Source organism: Paroedura picta, chromosome 12 (genome assembly GCF_049243985.1).
Source record: "Paroedura picta isolate Pp20150507F chromosome 12, Ppicta_v3.0, whole genome shotgun sequence".
NCBI lineage: Eukaryota > Metazoa > Chordata > Lepidosauria > Squamata > Gekkonidae > Paroedura > Paroedura picta.
In genome coordinates, this window is record NC_135380.1 from 30,199,484 (window position 1) to 30,224,065 (window position 24,582).

General features: G+C 49.3%; 1 protein-coding gene across 6 annotated transcripts in view; it reads right to left on the bottom strand.

Annotated features, from left to right (window-relative positions):
* Nucleotides 1-1,455: 1,455 nt before the first annotated feature.
* TRAF2 (TNF receptor associated factor 2) overlaps nucleotides 1,456-24,582 on the bottom strand; it is a 28,871-nt gene continuing 5,744 nt past the window's right edge. For 5 of the 6 annotated variants that reach the window (XM_077306993.1, XM_077306997.1, XM_077306994.1 and 2 more), the window contains exons 3-11: nucleotides 23,790-23,868; nucleotides 22,270-22,368; nucleotides 17,534-17,695; nucleotides 12,040-12,114; nucleotides 10,343-10,417; nucleotides 9,150-9,509; nucleotides 8,050-8,227; nucleotides 5,855-6,003; nucleotides 1,456-5,078 (exon numbers count right to left, since the gene is read on the bottom strand). In XM_077306993.1, the coding sequence (XP_077163108.1) occupies nucleotides 4,860-5,078; nucleotides 5,855-6,003; nucleotides 8,050-8,227; nucleotides 9,150-9,509; nucleotides 10,343-10,417; nucleotides 12,040-12,114; nucleotides 17,534-17,695; nucleotides 22,270-22,368; nucleotides 23,790-23,868 (1,396 nt within the window). In that variant the 3' untranslated portion in view covers nucleotides 1,456-4,859. The remainder of the gene's footprint in view (nucleotides 5,079-5,854; nucleotides 6,004-8,049; nucleotides 8,228-9,149; nucleotides 9,510-10,342; nucleotides 10,418-12,039; nucleotides 12,115-17,533; nucleotides 17,696-22,269; nucleotides 22,369-23,789; nucleotides 23,869-24,582) is intronic. The other variant, XM_077306996.1, reaches the window with a different exon arrangement.

Below are 24,582 nucleotides of genomic sequence, written 5' to 3' on the forward strand. Positions count from 1 at the left end.
GCACTGTCTTAAAGTTCCACAACTGGGACGACAGAGACCTCCCCCCCCCCTTAGAGGTTTGAACTAATGGGATCTAAAAGGATGCCCAGCAGGTAAGGACGGCCAGGGAAGAGCTGAGCAAGGAGATTCAAGGGGAGCTTCAGACCACCCCTTCGGTAAATAACTCTGCGATCCCTACAGCTGAAAGGGGAAAGTACAAGAAATCAAGGCAGATGTGGGGGCTCAGAAGGTGAAGGTGGGATGAATATTTAATTTCTATACCACCTATATGGGCTTGGGGCTGTTCTTAATAAAACGCATTCACTAAAATCAATTACAATAATAGTTACAATGAAATGCAATTCAAAAACCCCATCCCCACCTCTCGGCTACTTCAGAGTGGAGATGCTATCAAGTTAGGGGAGCCAAGGAGATGGAGGAGGGCCCATGGCACTTCACTGTTCTGGACTCAACCAAGGCCTGGTAGAAGAGTGCCATCTTGCAGGCCCTGCTGACAGCTCCAGCAGGGATCACCTGGTTACCTGTTGTAGCAACTGAAGCCACTCAGCCTGATCTAGAACATGGAGCTCCTTCATACGGAGAGTTGGAGGGAGTTTAAACAGCTTGGTTTTCACAAAGGGCTGAGCCTCCTGCTTGGACCTAGAAGCCTAGTTCTAAGGTCAGTCTGTCCGCTTAATAGCATCGAACCAAGGTGACAGATTTGCCGAGTCCATAAACTTCCTTAAGCACCGTTTTCAGAGCTACGCTTGTCTTGCAACGAGAACTTCCTAGCAAGGGCTGCTTTGTGAAAGAAGTCTTAAACTGACTGGGGGAGGGAGGGAGGGGGGGAGAGAAGGCAGCAAGCCAGCCTTTGCCACCCCCTGGCTGCCACTTCATTACATTAGGCACAGTTTAAAAGAGATTACCTGTGTGATGGTGACCGAGACGCGAGACCTCACAAGCAACAACCGTTAGAGACAGAGTTGTGGCTCCCTGTTGAAAGTGAAGTGTCTCATTATTTTGCCAAAGGGAGGCAGGGGTTCTCTCTGCCAGCCCCCACCCCCCAGGTGCAGTGCAGTAAGGCCCCTAGAATTAATAATGGAGGCGGAGCTTTCCCTGGGACTCCATAGTGGTAAAATAAAACCAGTTCCTTTGTCCCTTGAGAATTCCAAAGGCCTCCAGGAGCCACCCCCATTTCAGAAGACCGTTGGACCTACGTAAGATGGGAGATTGATCTGGGGACCTCCACTGTGGGCCCTTGCATTTCCCCACCACACTCCATGCCCCAGCAGGAAAAGCACAGAGAGCAAGGGCTCTGTTGCTGGTGGCCAAGCCCAAAGTGAAAGGTGCCCCCTTCTGAGCCTCCAGCCTTGCTTCCCAGAAATGGTCTGGTGCAGCATCATGGAAGTGATTCCTCTACTCCAATTAAGGCCTCCAGGTGACCCTGCCCAAGTCCCCTTTCTCAAATGCAAATGAAACAAGGTTTTGGTCATAGCTTTTATTAAGCCACTTCAACTTCTTCACCAGCACAGCAGAACAGCAGTTTCAGAATTACAACCAAAACCTCTCCCAGTTGGTGGTTGATGCCCCACACCTTCCTCGAGCCAGCCTGAAGGGCCTTCCCCCCCCCCCCCACACACACACACCTCTGCAATGCAATCACCTCTCCTTCCTCTTTCAGGGGGGGGGGCTGGTGGGGAGGGCAGAGGGAAGCAGAACTGCCAGGCCAGCCTTCACACCTAGCTCAGCATTCGGTTTCTCAGTGTGGGCGGTCAGATACTTCTGAGCAGTCCACACACAAAGTATGAAAGCAACATTAAAGAAAATGTTACTAGTATTCAAAAACGCACTGCCTCCAACCATGGAGGCTCCATTTAGCTATCATAACTAGCAACTTGGTTAACTCACCCTAATGGAAGACAGATTTATAAGCTGTTGTCGGGAGAATGTTGCCTCACAGTGCCTGTCTCGTGTTGCTGTCTCCCTGCTTGGGCATTCTCCCGAATATGTCCTTCTGCAATAAGTTTTTACATATCTATTTACAGAGCCGGGCTATGCTTATTTCCCCACAGCCACAGAAATACAGACCACTGACATGGCACCAGTTTTAGGATCTTGGCTTTGTAAGGCCTTGCAGAATTGCAGCCATCATTCCAAAAGCACAAGTGAACTTGTAGCCCTTTATTGGGTGCCGAACTAAGGTTTGAAGTGTCTCACATGATGGGTGAACCTCAGGGTCTCCTCCACAGGTGGTATGACCTTATCGAAGAGCTCCTTGTCCTTCTCAAGGTCTACCAGAATAAATATTAAATATGTGAGTTTATGTAAGTTACAGAGGTTGCAAAACATAGCTTACTTTTCTTTAGCAAGAAATAGCACAATAGCACACTAGAGAACAAGTCTATAAGTCTTTGCTCCTAAGCAGGGCCTGGCCAAGAGTCAATCTTCTCCAGAAACTGCTTTTCCACAAAGCAGAGACTGAAGGGAATTGCTCTGCCTTTAAAATACGGCTTCCCAATGAAGGAAGGAAGAATTCAGTTCTACTCCAATTTGATAGCCAGCTCTATCGCAGAAGCAGAGCTTGTGCTCCTGTTTAGAAACCGGCTTGTACAGGCGGCTGCTCCGTCCAGCCTCGTGGCATTGTTCCAGAATAGCACCTGCTTCCCGATATCCTTTCACAGGAGATTTCACTACTGCAAGCAAAGCCACGATTTCCACAAGGAGCTGCCATCCCGAGTCAGAACGTTAGTCCATCTAGCCTCGGACTTGGAATGGCAGGCGGTCTCTAGGCTATCCGGTGTGCTGCGTACGAAGGAAAGAGTACCCCGACCCCCTTTTGCATCTGACTACCAAACATCTCTCTTAGACCGCCAACGCATCTGGCTCCGTGTTGCCTCCTCTGACTGGCAGCAGCATACCTGTCTCAGACAGAGAAAGGTCTTCCCTAACACCTGCTTATCGGAGATCCTTTAAAGCAGGGGTAGTCAACCTGTGGTCCTCCAGATGTTCATGGACTACAAATGCTGGCAGGGGCTCATGGGAATTGTAGTCCATTAACATCTGGAGGACCACAGGTTGACTACCCCTGCTTTAAACAGTCAAATCATTTCTGGAGCAGAGACTTAGTAGAACCACCTGAGTTTTAGGCAACATGCCCAGAGGCCTTCAGTCAAAAGCAGACAGCCCATAGTCTCACACATCTACGTAGGTATAATAGTGACAGTTCCCCCCCCCCTCCCCTTTTAATTCAGAATAAACCTTCTCTGCTTACGCGTTTGGGAAATAATTGGCCTAAGAGAACCTGGTTCAGAACTGCGAGAGATCCTCACAAAATCCTAGCTTGCTTATCTCCTACAAAACCGACGGGAGCATGGGAATCCACTGCCTTTGGTACCATTGGCCAGGAGACAGCTCCTATTTAGAAGTGCAGGACTGTTTCAGTGTTACTCAGATCCCAAAGAGGCAAGAACTGGGGCCTGAGGAAGAGGAGAAGGGACTGTGAAAGGGTCTGGCCCTAGTTGCACACTAGAAGCACGTGCTGGTTGAAATGCCCCCTGGGCCCACACCCACGTCAACACCTGGATCAGATAGGGGAAGAGACCACCTCATCTTCCTGTCTGAAAGCAACCGAGAGGGGAAATGAAAGGCTACGTAGCAAACGCTGCAGTTGGAGGAGTTAAGTCATAATGGCTGAGAAATACGCTGAACTCACATGGGCAAATAGGAGGGGGGCAAGCAGGATGCGTGACTATTTCAGAGCTCCATGAGCTCCTCTGCACAGGCTGATGACAGCACCCTGGGCTACTGATTTATTTGCCTGGCCCAGTAATAAAAAAAAACGACAAGCGTTCACATACACTGCCCCCCTTCCCACATACAAATCACCAGCTCTCTTCTCACCTACCTGCCAGCTGTTTCCAAGTAACCCATATACAGCAAGCGGCTGGCCTCATAGTAATCCTCCACAGACACATACACCCCTGTAGATCTCCTGCACTGCACAGCTTATTTCTCCATCCTGACCTTAACCTCTGAAATGTTAAGCAGGTAACCAGGGAGGCATTTTCTTGACCATTAATAAACTGGAGTGGGGGGGGGGGAAGGAATCCAGAACCACATTGCAGAGCAGGGCTAGGCATTTAAGGAGCCAAATGTTAGCTCTCCTCTCTCACCCTTAGCACCCTATTTTGGGAGCTGGCCATCCAAAGGCACCTTGCTGGTGGGGAACAGATGCAGCACCAGAGAATACATGCTCCTCTTCTCTCCTTGCCCCAGCCTGGACAGCTACCAGCAGTTGGGATCCCTTCCAGCAACTATTTCTAAGGCTCACTATTGCCCCTAAGCTGGCTGAGAAGTCCTCCTTCATCAGCCACTGCAGGGCTCTTGCAAGGGACACCTGCCTGTTCCCTCTATGTGCTTCTGAAGCATCATCTCCCAGAAGTGCAACACAGTCTGCTGGCACAAAGCCAGCCCATATGGCTCAAGCCAACCCGTCCCGTCCTCCCCTGGCAAGCATGTTCCTGGCAGATGCTCCAGATCATCACATGGGACTCCACCCATCCCTCTCCAGCCTTCCCGAGATCACAAAACTGCAAGATGAATTTTTTTTAAAGACATGAAAGCATTTGAATTCCTCATTGGGGATGGGTTGGAGGGCGCCGCCCCTTCAAGAACATGGGTCACTATAAACGACTGGCATTTCCAAGACCAAAAGTTGCCAGTGGAACATCTCCTTTCTTCGCCAGATGGAACAGGTCTTTTCCAGAGGTGGCACCTCGCCCCCTTCTCACAGCTGGCCACGGAGAAGGGTTATACAGAGGCCTGTAGTCCCACCAGGGGATCAGCTCTCTACTCCGAGATCCAAGTGGGAAAAGGAGGCATCAGAGGCCCGTAAGGTCTACAATGGCTTTAATAAAGATGGTATCATCACGGACGTAAGAGTTCTTGGCCTCCATCTTGGTGAGGGGGCAGAAGAGCGGGCAGCCGCTGGCAATGTTCATGTCGTTGACGGGCCGCTGAAAAGATGAGGACGACACATCTGGACGGAAGGCGTCAATTACGTGTTCCCGGTTATTCTGATCCAGCAGCATCAGGGTAACCTGCAGGGATGTGCAGAAATCACTTGAAGGAACTGGGGTGGGGAATAACGTGGAATTCCAATTCGTGGCGAACTATCCTCATGATTGAGGCTATCTTAAGCACCTGGGTAACCACAGAATGGGTGGCCAAATGCATCACCAGCCCTCAAACACGACACTTCCTTTTTGTAAACAGACAAAGCAAGATCAGAATTCTTTATATTGGGGCAGGAAATGGACTGTGAGGCGAGTGATTTGCTTCAGGTCATCTAGCACAGTGGTCCCCAACCTTTTTATCACCGGGGACCGGTCAATGTTTGACAATTTTACTGAGGCCCGGGTGGGGGGGGTAGTCTTTTGCCGAGGGACGTCGTCGTGGCCTGAGCCCCTGCTCCGCTTGCTTTCCCACTGGCACCCCTGACTTCCCGCCGCCCGCTTGGGGGCGCTGCCAGCAGCAGCTGTGCAGTGCCACACTGAGGGGGAGCTCCAGCCATGGCAGCCACTGGAGAGCACCAAAGGTGAGCCAGCGGCAGAGTGGCAGGGCAGCCCCCAAGGCAGCATGCAGGGAGGAGGAGGAGGAGGAGGAGCCGCGGCCTGGTACCGAATGATCTACGGACCAGGACCAGTCCCCGGACCGGGGGTTGGGGACCACTGATCTAGCAAGTAAATTTCCAAAGAATGATTTAAACCAGGGGCTTCCCACTCGTACTCTTAATTCCAGGGCTCCACGTGCTTCCTGCCTAAAGTCACCCAGAGTGCTGCGTGCACTCCGCTTTCTTCCCTTTCCCCAAACTTACCTTCTGGTTGAAGGGCCACCTCAAGAGGGCGTCGTTGGGTCCTTTCATCACCACAAAGAAGAGGGACAAGTGGGTACCGCGCCCCGTGCCATCCCCATTGAGGTAAATGCGCAGGCACATTTTGTAGCCATATTTGTTGGTATAGAACGCTGGCAGAGAAGAAAAACACACACCACCATCAGCGTGAGCCGCACACAGTAAGAAAGCGGCGGAAATGCGGGGGGGGGGGGTGAAAACCGGAGGCACCATTAACACTTTCTTTGCTGGATCCCCTCCACCAACCATTTCAAAGGTTTCCCATAAGCTGGCTGAAAAGTCCTCCCGTCATGGGCCACAGCAGGACTCTCAAAGGGACATCTTCCAGTTTCCTCCGAGTGCTTGTGTAGCGTCATCTCCCAGAAGTGCCGCATAGTCCTCTGGCACAGGGCAGACCTGTATGGCTCAGGCCAGCCCCCCACCCACCCACAGGCTTCTGGCAGATGCTCTAGGTCAGTGGTTCTCAACATGGGGGGCCAGGACCTCTTTGGGGGTCAAACGATCCTTTCACAGGGGTCGCAGCAGGACAATCAGCTTGGCCGGGGGACCGCCACTGTAGCCACTCCTACTGAAGGCGCCCGCCAATTTATAACCAATTTATATACAATCATGAACAATGGATCTTTGTGTCATTGGTCAGTTTCAGTTTAATTTATGTGAAAGAACACTTGCCTAAGTTTATGGCTGGGGGTCACCACAACATGAGGAACTGTATTAAAGTGTCATGGCATTAGGAAGGTTGAGAACCACTGCTCTAGGTCAACACATGATGCTCAACTGAAACTGTCCCTCTCCAGACTTCTCAAGATCATCCTCAGACTCTTTAACCCTCAATTTCTAGATTTTGCCCCCGTCTCGACTGCCTGATACCTTCCTAGAAGGTATCATGAATATACTATACACCAAGCTAATACCACTGGCCCAGCTAGCTCCCATTCTGATTGGTAGCAGCTCTCCAGGGTGCTGGGCACACAAAGATCTTTCGCAGCACCAAGACCCGTGAACTGGAGATGCCAGAAACTGAACATGGACATCCTGCATGCAAAGCAAGGGCTCAGCCACTCTATCGGAGGCCTTCCATGTACATTAATGTGCCTATATCTTATCAAGATGCCTTAGGTGAGGTCAAGCCATCTGTCCCTCCAGCCTAGCAGCGTGTGTAAGCATGGAAAGGTCCTTTCCCAGACCTTGCTACCTACAAGTTCCTGGAGAGAACGCCAGGGGATGAAACTGGAAACCTTCAGCAAACAAAACAGGTCCTCCACACAAAGGCTACAGTAGCAAGGGCTGTGTCTTAGTGGCAGAGCTTCTGCTTTGCACACAGGAAGGCTGAGGACTAAAATTTTAAGAGGATCAGGGAGCAGATGGAGTGAAAAACCAAAAACCTGCAGAGCCATTACTAGTTAGCACAGACACTATCAGCCAACAGTCTGCCACAGTGCAGGAAGCTTCCTCTCTAAACAGCAGAAAAGATATGCCTAAGCAGTGGTCAGAAAGACTCTGCCATGGGGAATGAGGGTTTCCCCTCCCTCCTGACGTACGGTGATTATGAGGGAAGCCAGCTGCTTGCACCAACACTGCCTCATGTCGGTAAGAAATTCCATGCCCTTGGCCTGGCCCAAGCAGAAGCAGCCAGGCAAAAGGTTAACAGGACGGGGCACAATGTCATAAGACCCTAAAGAATCAGATGAGTGGTCCATCTAGTGCAGCATTGTTTCACACAATGGCCAACCACTGTGGGCCGACAAACAGAATGTAAGGGACATGATCTTCCCCCTCACACACACACCCTTTATGATGCTGCTTCATAGTTTTACAAAACAACATATTTTAATTTTTTTAGGGGAATAAAAGACACTGCAATGCATTCACCTCTCAAGCTATAGCTGGGCTGGAACAATCCCAATTTTTGAGCTGCTAGTCCTCAGGGGGAAGACAGTATGAGGCAGCCTAGGAGAGGTGACCAGAAGCTAGAGAGGGGCGCTCTTTAGCGCCCTCTTCCTTCGACAGATGTCCTCGGCCTCCAGCTCTCGGCCACTCCAGCGTTCTACAAGTCGCAGTGCTGAATCATTGCCAACATCTCATGGAGTCATACGCAGAAACACGCATCCCCTGCCCCACCCACCCCTGGAATTCAGAGGCAGTTTCTGCCGAACCACCTGGAGAAAAGATGGCTGGCGAACGGCCGCTTGTCGCCTCCTGGCGCTTCCTGGCAAAGTCACCAATCTTCCAGATAAAGATGCCGTCGTAGGAGGATGCTTCCATCTCCTGAATGGTGCAGGCCATTTCGGCCAGGGCTAAGTCCTTTAGCGCGATGCTCCTCTCTAGCTGCCGAACCTGAGTCACAGACAAAGAAAATCCCATCCATGAAAGGGTCCTGGCAGCTGTGGAGCACTATTCAATCCATCATTGGCCAAGCTGTCTTTCTCCCCTAAAAGGTAAAAGTAAAGGTATCCCCTGTGCAAGCACCGAGTCATGTCTGACCCTTGGGGTGACGCCCTCCAGCGTTTTCATGGCAGACTCAATACGGGGTGGTTTGCCAGTGCCTTCCCCAGTCATTACCGTTTACCCCCCAGCAAGCTGGGTACTCATTTTACCGACCTCGGAAGGATGGAAGGCTGAGTCAACGTTGAGCCGGCTGCTCAGCCTCATGGGCAGAGCTTTCAGACTGCATGCCTGCTGCCATACCACTCTGCGCCACAAGAGGCTCTTCATTTTTCCCCTATGGCAATCTATTTGGCTGCCTTGTGTCCATTATACAAACAAAACATAGTTTATTCTGCTGCTTCTTATATTCCCAAGAAGGGACAAGGCTCTTTAACAGGAAACTTGAAGCTTTTCTGCCCAAATTTCAGGAGAGCTTATTCAGCTAGTCCAAAGGTGCCAAGAATTTCAGGAGACACTGCCTACCCCTTCCCCACTCATCATGACTATAAAATTCCTCCTCTATTTTTTTTTATAGGGTAGAGGTACTCAGATTACTGAAGCCTGCAGATGATGCCATGTTCTACAGATTTTTGATGCATGGGAACACTCCTAGTTATTTATTCATCCCCACTGATTCTTTAATCCCCGATGTCCAGCTTTCATCCCCGCTTTGGCCGTCTTGATACCTTCATCGAAGGCCCACCTCCGTGTCATTTCTGTGTTTTATACAGAGCCTAGAATGCCTGGATGGGTTCTGCCGTTGCTCCAAGCAAACACAGCAAGATAGCCCAGAGGCACCATGGAGCAGAGCATCAGGAAACCAAATACTGACCTTGCTGCTGAGCGCCTCTATCTTCTCCTGGTCCAGCTCATGCTGCTGGCTGTATGCCTCAGCCGTGAGAGACACCCTTTCCACCTCCCGGTTCAGCACACAGACGATGTTCTCAAAGGTCACCGTCTTCCTTTCCAGAGCTTCACATTTCCCTAGCAGTTCTAAGGAGCTGGAAATCTCTGACTCAGAGACCAGCGGATTGCCCCCCAGCAGAGTGGAGCTGCCCTCAGCTGTCGGGAGGCCTGGCAGAGGCTGCAACTTGCTGGATTCAGTCCCAAGACTCAGCACAAAACTCAGTAGCATGTAGAGATGCTCCCCCATGCGCTTACTCTCGTGCTCGGCAAGCTTCTCATTTTCCATCTGCAAAAGACAGAAACATAAACTCTGTCACGCCTCTCCGAGAGATGGAAAGACCAAGAGATGGCCAAGAGCTTGACTTAATTTAACGGCGCAGCACACAGAAACGACAGGTAAAGGAACAAAGTATGAAAGGATGTTGATCATCTTTCTTATGTAAAGGTATCCCCTGTGCAAGCACCGGGTCATGTCTGACCCTTGGGGTGATGCCCTCTAGCATTTTCATGGCAGACTCAATATGGGGTGGTTTGCCAGTGCCTTTCCCAGTCATTACCATTTACCCCCCAGCAAGCTGGGTACTCATTTTACCGACCTCGGAAGGATGGAAGGCTGAGTCAACCTTGAGCCAGCTGCTGGGATCAAACTCCCAGCCTCATGGGCAGAGCTTCAGACTGCATGACTGCTGCCTTACCACTCTGTGCCCCAAGAGGCTCATTCTTTCTTATGTACTGACACTTAAAAGGAGGGATATGGGGCAGCTGGCTCAGGAGACACCTAACAGAGGGCAAGCATTATGGAAAGAGAAAAAGGATTATGAAAGTAAAATGAAGCCTCCATGGTTCAGAGCCAGGCTATCTCCACGTATCAATAGAATAGGAAATGGTTATCACCTCTCCACTCTGCTTAGGTGCCCTCTCATACAGGTCCTTTGGGTGGCTAGTAGGTGAAGAGGGTTTTTTTGTCCTGGCCTACAAGGCACCCGGTCTTCAACCTTGTTGGAGAGGTGCTCAACCCTCCCTTCTGCTCCCCTCCTCCCCTCCCCCCCCCCGACATGTAGCCCTGGGCTAGTGACCACCCTCTTGTCCACGCACGGCTGGAACAGGTCAAGCGCTTACCACCTCCGCGCAGCCAACAGGTTGGAATCTGCAAGGCGCTTTGCATTTGCTACAAGATTTGATGTGGTCTTGAAACTGCAAAGGAAGGAAGGAGAGAAGCTAGCTAAATTGTACCATACATTCATAGAATACTTCCAGCACTCTGAAGCCCTTGCACAGCAGGCAAGAATTATTTCCCACTTCTTCGCTGGGGTAGGCCTGATGCAAAGAGAGTGTAGCTCATCTAAGGTTATCTCGCAAACTCCTCTCATATTTGCGGTTCCGTAGGTAGACACACTCTGACATTATTAACGTGGGGAATTTATGGCAAAAATTTCAAATCCATGACACCACCAGCTCAACCGATTCTCTTTGCCAATATACTGCGCCACCTAAGACAAAACACAGATCCATGCAATACACTCTCTGGGTCCAGGCTTGAGCCATCAAAAGTTTTCAGAAAGCACTCTCCAAAGCTTGAGATCCATACAGGGGATCACCCAGAGAGAAGAGAGCTGCTTGTGTTTTAATACCCTCCTTTTCACCACCCAAAGGAGTCCCCAAATGGCTTACAAACACCGTTCCCTTCACCTCCCCACAACCCTGTGAGGTAGGTAGGGCTGAGAGAGCTCTAACAGAACTGCTCTTAGAGAGAACTGGGACTAGCCCAGGGTCGCTCAGGCTGGCTGCATGTGGAGGAATGGGGGATCAAACCCCGTTCTCCAAACTAAAAGCCGCCACTCTCAACCAGTACACCATACTGGCTCTCATCCACCTATCGCCGCTGCTTGTTACAAAAAGTGCAGCAGAGGATTAACGCTCCAGAAGCAGAGAATTTATGCAGCGCTGCCCATTTATCACTACTCGGCTCACAATAAATACTGAGCCTACATGTAAAGGTAAAGGTATCCCCTGTGCAAGCACTGGGTCATGTCTGACCCTTGGGGTGACGCCCTCTAGCGTTTTCATGGCAGACTCAATACGGGGTAGTTTGCCAGTGCCTTCCCCAGTCATTACCGTTTACCCCCCAGCAAGCTGGGTACTCATTTTACCGACCTCGGAAGGATGGAAGGCTGAGTCAACCTTGAGCCGGCTGCTGGGATCGAACTCCCAGCCTCATGGGCAAAGCTTTCAGACTGCATATCTGCTGTCTTACCACTCTGCGCCACAAGAGGCTCTTGAGCCTACATGTAGCACATTGCAAAGACCTTCACAAACGCTTGTCCCAGAAACCCCTACAACCTTGAAAAGTGTGTCCAGATAATCACTCCTATTTTTCAAAGATCTGCAAGGAAACTAATGTGCGGACCTGTGGCTTGCTTAAAGCTACTTGGTGAACTCACTGTGGAGGCAGCATCTGAACCCATGACTTTCCGACCCACATTATACCCCTGGGCCACTACATGATGTCAACTGTACTTATGGCATATGGGAGCCTGCAGGGGTCAGGATCCTCTCACACAGAACTCTTTTCACCCCACCACATAAAGGTGCATGTCAAGTCACAACCAGCTTATGGTGACCCCATGGAGTTCCCACGTCAAGGCAAGAGATGAGCAGAGGCGGTTTGCCATTGCCTCCCTCTGCATAGCAGCCCCAGCCTTCCCTGCTGGTCTCTCATCCAGGCAGCCAACCTGCTCAGCTTCAGAACAGTCTAGGTTGTTAGGGCTACCATAACCCCTAATGTACAAGGGATGAAAACACCACGCACCACTCACCTTTTCTCTTGGGATCTTCTTCTTCCCACAGCCGTCGCAGGCGAGAGGGAATTTTGGACACACCTCATCATGGGCCTTCAGGGAGGAAAAAACATAGCAAAGATATTCTAAACTATGTAACAGAGAGGCATTCAAGCTAGTAGATTGAATACGCGGGGACAAGATATTTCTGAACACAAGGTCCTGAGTGCGCAACAGCAAGGGAGGGGCTGTTGCCTTCCTGTCCTGTTTGTAGGCTTCCAAGAGACATCAGATGGAACAAACCAGATACGGCACTAGATGGGCCATTGGTCTGAGAGCTCTTAAGTTCTAGGCACAGCCTTTGTGTTCATAGGCAGCGTACTGCTGAAGCTGAGGACAAAGCGGAGATGACTTTCATACACTCGGTTTGCTTGCTCCTCAAAGCACCAAAGAGAAAAGTGTGATAGATCTGTCTGGCTGCTGTAAGAAGCATGGCTGGACTGACCACTGGTTTCTGTAGTGGGGCAGTTCTCATGCCCTTATGAATACAATTCTGCTAGGGTTCTATTTCAGAAACTCAGACTGGAAGTCAGTCCCTGAATACATTCATAGAGATTCAGCTATCACTGAAACTCCAAGGTGGATTTCTAAAAAGCTACTCACACCAGTGCTTCAAGGTTGTTTTCGCTGCCAGAATAGCACTTGCAAAACAAAAACTGCAACAATAAGCACCCATGGCAACTGCCTATTTTATGCCCAACCAGCACCTGGTTTTGTCATCTACATAGACTGCCTTGTACCAATTCAAATAATTGGTCCATCTTGTTCTGTATTGCCAACAACACCAGTAGCTGCTCTCTGGGGAAGGCATCAAGGACTAAACCAGTGACTTTCCACAGGCAAGCACTTGACCATCAGGTTACACCTCCTCGCCAACCAGCTCAAGACATCCGCTGGGTCACCATATCCCCCAGGAATACTCTGTGCTTTACAATACAAATGATAAGCCTGGGCTTGCACAATTACTTTTTCTAAAACAGGACAGGAGCCTGACATCTCCCATTTTCTTCAGAAATCTCTCCATCTCTGATGATTCCTTTGGGCAGAGGGGAAAGCAGCCACCCGCAAAACCAGGTCTACAGAACATGCAGTCTGATTACACATGGCGGCCTGCCAGATGTGCAACCACTCCTGCTTCTGCAGGCACTGCAAGACACCAGGCGCATTGCCCTCCACCCTGGGTCACATATTGCATATGTCTGCTCCACAAGCTGCAATTTCAAAAGCTGGTTTTCCTGTAACTTAGTCTGTCCGTCTTCTTGGCCCTGAGAAGACTTCCCTTTGCCTATTTATTAAGGATTATTAAAACGCCGCCACCAAGCCAAGCATCAGGAAAATCAAGAAAAGCCTCCTAGCGCAGTTGGGGAGAAAGGGAAATGCAAGTCACTCATGCCAAAAAAGGACTTGCATACAAAGGCAATTCAGAGCAGCAACAGAAATCCACTAGTGTCACCATAACTTCCCCCCCCCCTCATATCTGCCATACAAGAATAATTAGTGGCCTGCCTTGCAAGGCCAGAATAAGAATTTCTCAAAAACTGATGGTGGAGAACACTGGACACTTGAAACATACTTCACTGCTAAGAACTGCTGTCAATAATAAACGCACAGCAACCGTAAATAAGAGTGCGGGTATGAATATTTATGGTTGTTATGCATTTATTATTGATGACAGTTCATACTACCTTGTATTAACATTATTTCATTTGAAAAGTAGTGTTGGATACACATGTGCAATTCATACTGGATAGTCCAAGAAGAACCCAAATCAATGTGGATTCAGATCCTTTTTGGACAAATCTGGTGCTAATCGGCATTTCCCTAAAGTTTAAATCCCTGAAGCAGCTCTGTCCAAATCGCCGAATTGCGTTCTGACATGATTCAGCACATCAGAGACCAGGAATTTAAAGTTTAAAGGGGTTCCAGATGGCTCAGGGAGGACTCGTTCACCTGCCCATGCTCCCCCTAATCCCCACTGGGGAAAGCGAGAGCAGGATGAACGTCTTTCTTTCTCGGGGCAGCTTACATCAAAGGTTTAATACACAGTTAAAAACATAAAACAGTTAAAAACAATTCAAAAAACAGTAATTCTACTAATAAGAGTAACGCTCCCATTGATGAGTTAGTGAGGTTGCTCAGTTTTTCAAGATATAATATTTCCCCTGATGGCAAGAGGAAACTAGGGAAGGGGGGTTCAGGTTGATGTTTTACTTGCTCATTTTGGCCTCAACTCCATGTCTTGTCCTCACTCTCCCTCCCCGCTGGCAGCTGGCTCCTGACCCCCACTGACAGCTGATAGCAGGCTCCAGATGGTTCGGGAAAAGCAGAGAGAGGCTGAACTTTGGGAGTCAGCTGCCAGTGGGGATTGGGGAGAGGGAAGGTCGGGTGGGCAAGTCCATCCTGCCCCCACTCTTTGCAATCCCCACTCGGTGCACCCTTTAAATGCCTCACTCTGCTTTAAATGCCTCAGAGGCTGCTGCCTGAGAAAGCAGGGGGATGCATTTAAAGCACATGCGAGGCAGCTGATCATGAAGGCTGGGTGGAGGCATTTAAAGCTCCCACCAAAAAGCTGATCTGTTTGGCACTCTCTTGCAACCCCCCAGACTTCCCACCAAGTCGAGAGTGGGCTTGTATCAGGGAAGGGAGGCACGAGGAATTCCCCAATGTTTAAACAGCCGGCTGCCAGCTCGCAACAGGGAGAGGAGATACAGGAACCCAGATGTGTGTAGGGAAATTTCAGACCTTTTCTAGCCAGGGAAGACTGCTTAGGACCTTTCAGATTTGGCCGGAGTCTGAAACGGACCCAATTTTTTTTTCCATGCGTGTGCCTAATGTAGGAATTCTACCGATATCATAGCCTGCAAAAATAAATAAATAAAAACGGGTTCTAGATTAAATGAAGACTGTATTCTCCCAAGAAGCTAAAACGACTGGATTGAGGCTATCATCAGTCACAAAAAGTGAAAGCCAGTGGGAAAAGAAGAATCCACATGAGATGGAGTGACTCAATAGTGAAAGTGGCAACACAACGCACACATTAAAATTATTTATATTATAGGACTTGGCACACAATTTATAAGCAATCAAAGTCTCAGCAAACATGCAAGGGTTCCACGACAATAGGGCACAAGCTTTTCAAGTCTTCCTCAAATGGAACCTCCAAAATGCGAGGACAAGATTGCTGCTTTTGTACCGGTCGCTGATACCACTGGTTGGGGCTCATCTCTTTGTATTCCATTGTTAATCCACCCTTTTGAATAAAGATTTTGTAGAAATTAATGCACCCTTCCTTATTCACTTTCAGGTAGCTCCCTGACTCATCACTGAAAATTCAGTAGGCAGAAAAGCTGCAAATTAAAATAATGAAATATATTAATGTAGAGCAACAGATGCAGCCTGGAAAGTGTGCATGAACCAAAGGAGCAGCCACAGAAAGCAACAAGACAACAGTGTTCGGACTGAATGGAATAAATTAGTGATAGCATTCAGACCATTTCCGTACGAGGAATGTGCCCCTGGACAGCCTTCGAATGTTGGTGGCTTTTAGAGCCCACTCCACATGATGTCGCCTACATCCCAAGGGTGTCCAGTAGCTGGGTCAAGTTCTGGACATTTTTAAATCGACAAAACTGGATTTACAACCCTAAATCACACATCCCATTGGTGAGCAACCAGGGGCAAGCCCGTTTGGAGGGGGAAAGGTACGATAGTCTCTGCAGCGTTGTCCTGCCCTTGCACCTGCCCTCCCTTTCCATTTCCTGCTCTGAGTATTCTTTTTTAATAGCAAGCTACGTTGTCAGAGGTAAAATTAAATCTTCTGCAAAGTGTTGATAGTCTTTTGGGGATCAGGCAGGCAAAACACAGCCCCTTTTCTGGAGGTGGGTGGAGCTGAAAGCGTTCTGAGACAACTGCGACTGGCCCAAGGCCACCCAAAGCAGGCAGTACTCTTCTTCCAATATGTCATCACACTCTAGACAGGGGTAGTCAAACTGTCCTGTCCTGCAAATGCTGGCAGAGGCTCATGGGAATTGTAGTCCATGGACATCTGGAGGGCCGCAGTTTGACTACCCCTGCTAGCATGACCAACCCACAGAACTCAGGATGGTCTCTGCATTTATTGCCTGAAGCAGGCAGGATTTGGGGATAAGGCTGAAGGGAGGGATGATGCCTGGACTATCAGGGTTCCCAGGGGAAAATATTGCCCCCATTCACTCCTATGGGGGAAGTAAAAAGCCACTACCCTTAGATAGTGGCAAGATCAAAACCTGTCCAGCTTTTCCATGCACATGGAGACAATGCCCGTGCCTCCCCACCACAGATTGCCCATAGTATCACTGAGATATCATCAACATGGGACAAACTAGGACTCCATGCTAATCCTGCCCAAGCACACATGCCCCAGGGTGACTCCACAGCAAGAGAGGCACACAACACAGCTTCCCTAGCAGGGCAGAGGTCTCAGAGAGAACAAGGGCCAACAGAAACCATACATGAAAGCTGACTTACTGAGTCTACCCAAAGCTTCTTGATCCCCACGGAAGGGAGATAGAGATAGAGAGATAGAGAGATAGAGAGATAGAGAGATAGAGAGATAGAGAGATAGAGAGATAGAGAGATAGAGAGATAGAGAGAGAGATAGAGATAGAGATAGAGATAGAGAGATAGAGACTGACTGACTGACTGACTGACTGACTGACTGACTGACTGACTGACTGACTGACTGACTGACTGACTGACTGACTGACTGACTGACTGACTGACTGAAGAACGCAAATAATCTGCAGGGCTTGTGGAGCTCACAAGCGGAATTCAACTATCACATTTTCATCCCAATTTCCCTCTATGGAGTTCAAGTAAGGGCCACTCATGTGATTCTCCCCTCCTCTTTTTTTACGTGTAGAACAATATTAGCTAGGTGTCGGGGGGGGGGGGGATGTTCACAGTCAGAGTAGTTCAGCAGTGGAATCGATTGCCTGAGGAGATGGTGAGCTCCCCCTCACCGGCAGTCTTCAAGCAGCATCTGGACAGATACTTATCATGGATGCTTTAGGCTGATCCTACATTGAGCAGGGGGTTGGACTAGATGGCCTGGATGGCCCCTTCTAACTCTAGGATTCTATCATTACAGCAATCCTGAGGCATAAGTAAAGCCCAATGAGCTCCAGATCACCGGGGAAGCTATGCAGCTGAGTGGCCATTTGAACCAAGGTCTCCCCACTATTTTATTTATTTTTGTTTATTGATTAGACTTGAATGCTGCGACTCCTGATACCAGCCAACCCGTGGTTCTCACTCCACGCTCATTGGGCGCCGGCAGTTCCCCTTCCCAGTGATGCTCCCCACAACTCTTCAAGCAAGACACTTCTCCACGGCCCCCACAGCATATACAGAGGGTTAGATATGAGCAGCTACCCCCTGTGCACTGGGCTTCCGGGGGGAGGGGGAGGGGTTAGAAAACAGCTGTCAGGCATACCTTAATATTGGGGAAGTAGAAAAGGACTTTGCAGTATTTACAGTTGAGGCTTCTCTCGGGGCACTCCCGCTGGGAATGGCGCTCCTTTCCATTCAGCCTGACCATGCCCTGACATGCCGGGCAGGTGACCAGCATGAACGGGCAGCTCCCTTCATGGCAGCTCTGTGATAAAATGAGCAGCACACTTCAGTACCAAAAAAAAAAAGGAATGACATCAGGCGCACAAGCTGCTGTTCGCCTGGCCATCTGCGATGGGGGTGCCGCTTTCTGGGCTGGAACAGGCTCCTCTGCAAGCCGCCAGGGTGCTACAAATGACGGAGGCCTGCTGGGACAAGCCGAGGGGGGTGAGGGAATCCGCGGTTGTGTGGGCTGCTCACTAATGTTGTGCGCTTCGGCACAGTTTGGCCGCCTTTGTGATCACCAAAGCCCGAGGTGGCCAGTGCCACGGCGGTGCACCAGCCAGCGGCTGCACACAGACACAGAGCTCTGTGCCTACGTGCGGCCACTGGCTGACATGCCGCTGTCGCTCCTCCTCTCCTCTCCTCTCCTCTCCGCGCCAAGGTGCTGGCCTCCTACGCACTGCTTCAGGCTTCGGTGGCCTAACCACGCCGAAGTGCACAACCCTCCAGTGATCACTCTACTACAGGGGTAGTCAACCTGTGGTCCTCCAGACGTTAATGGACTACAATTCCCATGAGCCCCTGCCAGCAAACACTGGCAGGGGCTCATGGGAATTATAGTCCATGAACATCTGGAGGACCACAGGTTGACTACCCCTGCTCTACTAGACCTGAGGTCCAGTTTGCATGTGCAGGACACAGAAGAATGCACTGCATCACCTCCAACTCTCCAATCCCCACGTGGACGCCATTTGCTAGTCGAGTGGCGCGGATGGTCCTACCCTATCCTCCTGCATGCAGTGCCAGAACAGGCCCTGGAGTCTAAAGTGGTTCTGTCCATTCTACCACCCCAAGTCTCTGACGCTACAACCTCCTCTATGTGTGAAACGGACCCTATACGGAAGGAGGCCAGGGGAGGGGAGCAACAGAACACCGAGATGCTGAAGCAACAAGGCTAGTCCCTCCGTGGCAAAGACGGCAAGCAGCAGAGGCCTCACTAATCATGGGCAAGCCTGAGGAACCAACACTAAGGGCTCCCCCCTGCCCAAGCCCTCCAAGAAGACAAGGGACTGATTTAACTTTAACAGCCTTCTACAAAACCATGACACCGACAACAGAGATTCCTTCAGGGACATTGCTGGGGACAGAAGCCCAACCCTTCTACTGAGCCACAACCCCTCCCCTCTAAAGGAACAAGCATGCCTTCCCACTGAAGCAGGGGAGTCAAGCCCAGTGGAGTTCTAAATTTGCCACTGTGAACTTGGCTTGGAGGAAAGCGTGGGGAGCAGCAGAGGGGATGGGGAAGAAAAGAATCTTCACTGACTGGGGCTTTCCAGCTCCCACCTACACGCTCCATCTCTATTCTGAAACTTGCTCAAACTTACCTCCCACGTTGCTGATTTTATCTGTCTAAAGCTGCATAAGCTTGCAGGAGTGCTACTTGGTGACGCCTCAAAACTAAGGCTCACTTGGGCTTGCATCTCACTATGGCACCAAAGTACAACAGCAAGGGTGCAAACACCCTGGGTCACCTGCTGCCAGTAAGAGGGAGCATTCCCCTCACCCCCCCCTCCCAGGAGAAACAATGAGAACTTCAACCACACAATCTTATGAATACAAATCCACCTAAGCTTAGGCTCAAAGAAGTCATTACCTTTTTAAAACTGAGCCAGGTACGATGCTTGCACAGCAAGCCACACATGCTTTTACGAGTCAGGCAACTTATACCAAAGTCATGCTGAAGTCCTTCACCCATGCAGGGGGTGCAATCCAAACTGGACCCCTGTAGAGCTTGAAAAATTAATTCTCCATGGTGCTGTTCGACTATGAAGAAAGCAAGCCAGTTCAGGGGGACCCAGACACAGCTAGTCTAAGAGGTAACATCTAGTTTGGCTCTTAGGGTGTCTGTTGTGGGGAGAGGAAAGGGAAGGCGAATGTAAGCCACTTTGAGACTCCTTCGGATAGAGAAAAGTGGCATATAAGAACTAACTCTTCTTCTTCTTAGCCTCATCCATTCGGAATGATAACAGGCACAGAAATACCTGTTACCTGACATCCTCTCGCCAGAGGTTATGCCAAAGACTGAACATGGGAATTCCTGCAGCCAAAGCAGGTGCTGAATCACTGAACTGCAGCCCTCTCCTTATGGTGCTTTCTCCTAACCCAAAAAGGATTACTCAGTTTTTGCTAGACTAGTAAAGGAGGGGAGGAAGATGCAGGAATACAGAATACCAGAGACCCATATCCTGAATGTCTTGCACAGCCTGTGAGATTTGACCATGCTCTATCCACTTATTTCAAGCATCCAACAACCTCCACGAGGGGTAAGAAATGGACTGACCAGCTACCATGGCACAGAATATACCAAGCTCTGCCTCAGTCACCTGCCCTCTGGGCCACATACATTACCTATCGTCTCTAAGGCAGAGAATAATTTTTGCTTCTTGAATTTTAGACAGCCTAGAAAACAGTATCTCCAGATTCAAACACCAACCAAGAGCTCGGCAATCCTCCACTCAAACAAGAATTGCATTCAAATGGCTCCTGCAGCGACAAGGAAGCTTTCTGACAAAGCAAAAGACCCAGTGTGATCCCAGCACCATTTTTACAATGCAATCCTCGCTGCCCCGGCCTCCCTTTGAGCAGAAAGCAAAGGAAGAGTGCCTCGAACCGAGGGGCCGTTTCCCTTCGCCTCCCACCAATATATCAGATTACATGAAAGGAAAGCAAGCACCGCCTCCCATTGCCAGCCGGAAGCCACAGAGAAGTGCTCTTTGCTCTGTCAAAGCAAACGACCAGAAAACTTTTAGGGACTTTCCAGAGGAGGCCCTGGCTGCAGACAGCTCCGCCAGGGACTTTCCAAGCTGGAAGTGCCGGCGCCCAGTTATGCAACTGTACAGGGCTGGCTGAACTCAGCTAGTAATGAACCAGATACAGAGCATGCACAGTCCTCAGGTCCAGCTCTGGCAAAACACCGCATTTAGTCCATTCACAACTCTCCGACCACACGAACTCCAGGCTTTCCTTCTTGGTCCTAATCCCTCCCAACAGAGAAAGGTAAGGGGCATTTGCCTTTGCAAGCCACTCCACGGGAGCCAGCTGAATATCTTGACCAGCCGTTCTCAGGGACACTGCCAGACCCTTTCTTGGAAACGAGAAGGAGCTGTCCATGAGAGGGCCTGTCAGCCACTGTAAGCACAGCCCCATCAGCTTGGCCTGCTAACAGCTCACCAGAGCCTTCACTCCTCCCTGCAGTCAGCAGCTGGGGACTGACCCTGGGCACTCCTACACACAAAAGATGCATTCCACCACTGAAGCGGAAACTAGATGCAGTAAGGGCAGCCACGTGTATTTACCCCCGTTTACTACATGTCTATCATCCAACCTTTCTTCCAAGGAATTCAGGGCAGCACCCATGGTTCCTCCCCTTTTCCATTTGATCGTCATGACAATCCTATGACAAATTGGGCCCAACACTCCGTTTTAGAATCAAGAGGGGGCTCTGAACACAGATCTTCACCTGGCACGCTACACCACACTCAAATCAACAATAAAATGGGGGGGATGAGATTTCATTGTTGTTTAAACACACAAAGGTGTTGTGTGATTAAGAAGCGGAGAAGCGTGAGAATGTTCCATTCTTTTTGCATGCACGTACCTTTCTGAGTAAGAGTCAACACCTCTCCTTTATGCAAGTGGTTGTGAATACACACATGCAAATATATGCATTGCACCACGTTTGGGCCATGAACACCAACCACTTCCCCAAGTATCATGATCTCCCTTGGGCCATCTAAGCCAGGACCACACCATCCACGCTGACTGGAAGAAGTTCTCCCAGTTTCTTGGACTGTACGGTAAGTGTGCAAGGCATGTGCTAAGCGACTAAACCCTGGCTCAGCCAAAGACAGAGCTGCAACATTTCAAGAAAGAAACCAGGTGTTCAAGAGAGCAGAGACAAGTGCACCACAACAGGTGGAAGCCATACAAAAACATATGCAGCGCTGGCCATAAACAATAATTTTCCCAACAGAATTGCTTGTGTACAACACATCCTTCATCTGAAAGCCAAAATTAGAGGAAATTCTAGAATCCTTTATACTAGATGCCCCTTTGTTCAACAAAACAATGCGAAGCTAGAAATAATGCATTTGATTAGGGCAGCAGGTTAAAGGATCACATGGACACTGAGATACAAAAAAGGGATTTTAAAAAGCCAGAGTTGTTTCACGATGACCCAAAATTTTGCAGGAAGAACTATACTGGGAAACCTAGATAAGATTATAAAATGAAACAATGCTGTCTGTTTTGTGCAATTTATCTCTAAGGGGGAATTTTTGAGATTACAGCAGCTTCTGTCCACACCCACTTGTCAACAAACTTTTTCTTTTGAAAAAAAAAAGCTAGATTTTTGTGGCCATTGCCACATTCTGTGTGTTTTATATGCTCTTGACCAATTTCACAGCTAAGGTACACCAACCCTGGCCAAATGTCTCCAGCACTAGACTGACAGGGATGCACCCAGTAGTGTGAATCCAATTCCTGCCACTTTGCCATAAAGTACTACCAATTACCAGGGAACAGAAAGCACCAAAACAAGTCATGTTCAATCTTTACCTCGTAGTCTTTAATTGTCCCTTTCCACACACAGTCCTCGTTGATGCAGATTGCCGGAAGACTCTCCACCTCCCGTCGGGCTGCATTATCTGGGAAAGCCTCAAAGGAGAACAAAAAAAAATGTTTATATCAAGAGAGAGAAAATGAATCTTCAGCACCCTGACAAATGTGTTTCTTCTGTCAGAAATCCCACTTGGAAAAGAAGAATATTTCTTAAAACTACCTCCCAGACATTCCATACATTTCAGCCCAACACTATCAAGTTGGGGCATGGGGATAACCAGGGTGGAAGCTAGGCTGTTCTGTTGCAGAGAGCACCAGCAATGTTGCTCTAACCAGTGAGTAAGCTGGCCTTGCAAACTTTTTTGGGGGGAGGGGGTGTCATTCACTGCCAGATCTACTCTAGCCTGAACTCTAGTCCTGAACTCTAGTCCTCTTCAGGACTCTAGTCCTGAAGTGAGCAAGCTGGCCTTGCAAACTTTTTTGGTCCTTCTAGTCCTGAAGAGACTCCATTTCCATTCCCTGTTCGGTCAGGGTTACACAGCAGTAGCTGGCTAACCCCTTTTTTTTCACTTGCACAACTGCAAAAATACATTCTCTGAGCACTTGCACGTCTTCCAAAATCAGCTGGGTTTGTTTCCATACCTCAGGTTCCAAGTTCAGAACCTACCACAGGTCCCCCACAGAGATCTTAAATTGTGGGGGAAACAAGATCAGAGGAACAGCTGGCAAGGAACAGAGGCTAGCAAGTAATGAGTTTGTGTAACATTTAGCAATTATACAGAGTTCAAAGCACTCCACACACATTAAAGGTATCCCCTGTGCAAGCACTGAGTCATGTCTGACCCTTGGGGCGACGCCCTCCAGCGTTTTCATGGAAGACTCAATACGGGGTGGTTTGCCAGTGCCTTCCCCAATCATTACCGTTTACCCCCCAGCATGCTGGGTACTCAATTTTACCAATCTCAGAAGGATGGAAGGCTGAGTCAACCTTGAGCCGGCTGCTGGGATTGAACTCCCAGCCTCATGGGCAGAGCTTTCAGACTGCGTGTCTGCTGCCTTACCACTCTGCGCCACAAGAGGCTCATTCCATATACATTACCACCATCCTGTATCATAATACAGACCAATTATTTCAATATTGCAGAAAGGAGATGAAAGAGAGGGACTTACATACGGTTACCAAATGAGTTCAAGATAGAAGGAAGAACTGAGCCAGAGACCTCCTAGAACGCAATTCCTTCTCTTAGTCCCTGTGCTACACCAGCTTCCAGTGCAAGGCCTAAATGTACGATCTATGAAGTTCCAGTTAAAGATAATGAACTCACTAGCAAGTAAGCTTTCGTTCTTGCATCCTCAGCATTGCTCCCATCCTGATTGGCACCAGACTACCTAGCTGGGTTGCTGCAAAGATATGCGTTCCAAGCACTATGGAAAAGTGCTACATCATCTGTTGCGCTATTACGGCTCTACAGATAAAAGGGGAAACTCTTCCAGCATCTTCACATTCACTTTCTTACCGAACTGGTTTCCAAGATAGAAATGCCTTCTTCATAGATCCCTTCTTGAATGCAGGCTGCGCACTTCTGGGGGCCCGAGCTGACAGAGAAAGCAAAGCAGTCAGAAGCAACAAAGCCAACAGGGAGTTCAAGGTCAACCACAAAATCAACTATGGAGCAAAGCCCACAAAAGGGCACTGCAGGCCTTTGTCATCAAGGGGCCGAGAACAGATTTCAGGCAGAGGTTCAGAAACACTGGAATAATTGGTCCTCCCATGCTGCACAAAATGACAAGCCTTCATTCTTCAACAGCATTGGGCACAGCTACTCGAGTGATCGTGATTCAAGAGAGCTGCTTAGTAGTTCCCCTGTGGCAAACCAGAACTGCCTCTGGAAGGCCAATTCTCTTTCCCTGGATAAAGAGCACTGCCTCTCTCCTTCTAGGCCATCAGCAGGCCACAGGGTGGCCAATACAGGTATGTTTAGGTAGACAAGGTAGTCACTTCCTTGAGCACCTGTTGCAACTGCACTGCCCTGGCATGCCCGCTCCTCATCAAACACAATCATCCTTATCTCCTCTACCAAATATGTATTTCCAATGCTGCTAGGTTTGAGTGCCCAAAAATGCAACACAAATCTACTGTTCACTCATTTAGCCACCATATTCATTAAAATAAAAGCTCTGTTAATTGGCATCCATGGAGAACGAGTCAACAAAATTGTTAACTGGCAGCAAGAAGGCAACAGCATTAAGGGGGGGGGGGTGGCAGGCAGGATTATGGACAGTGGCCACAGCCTGCCCCACCCTCCCTTT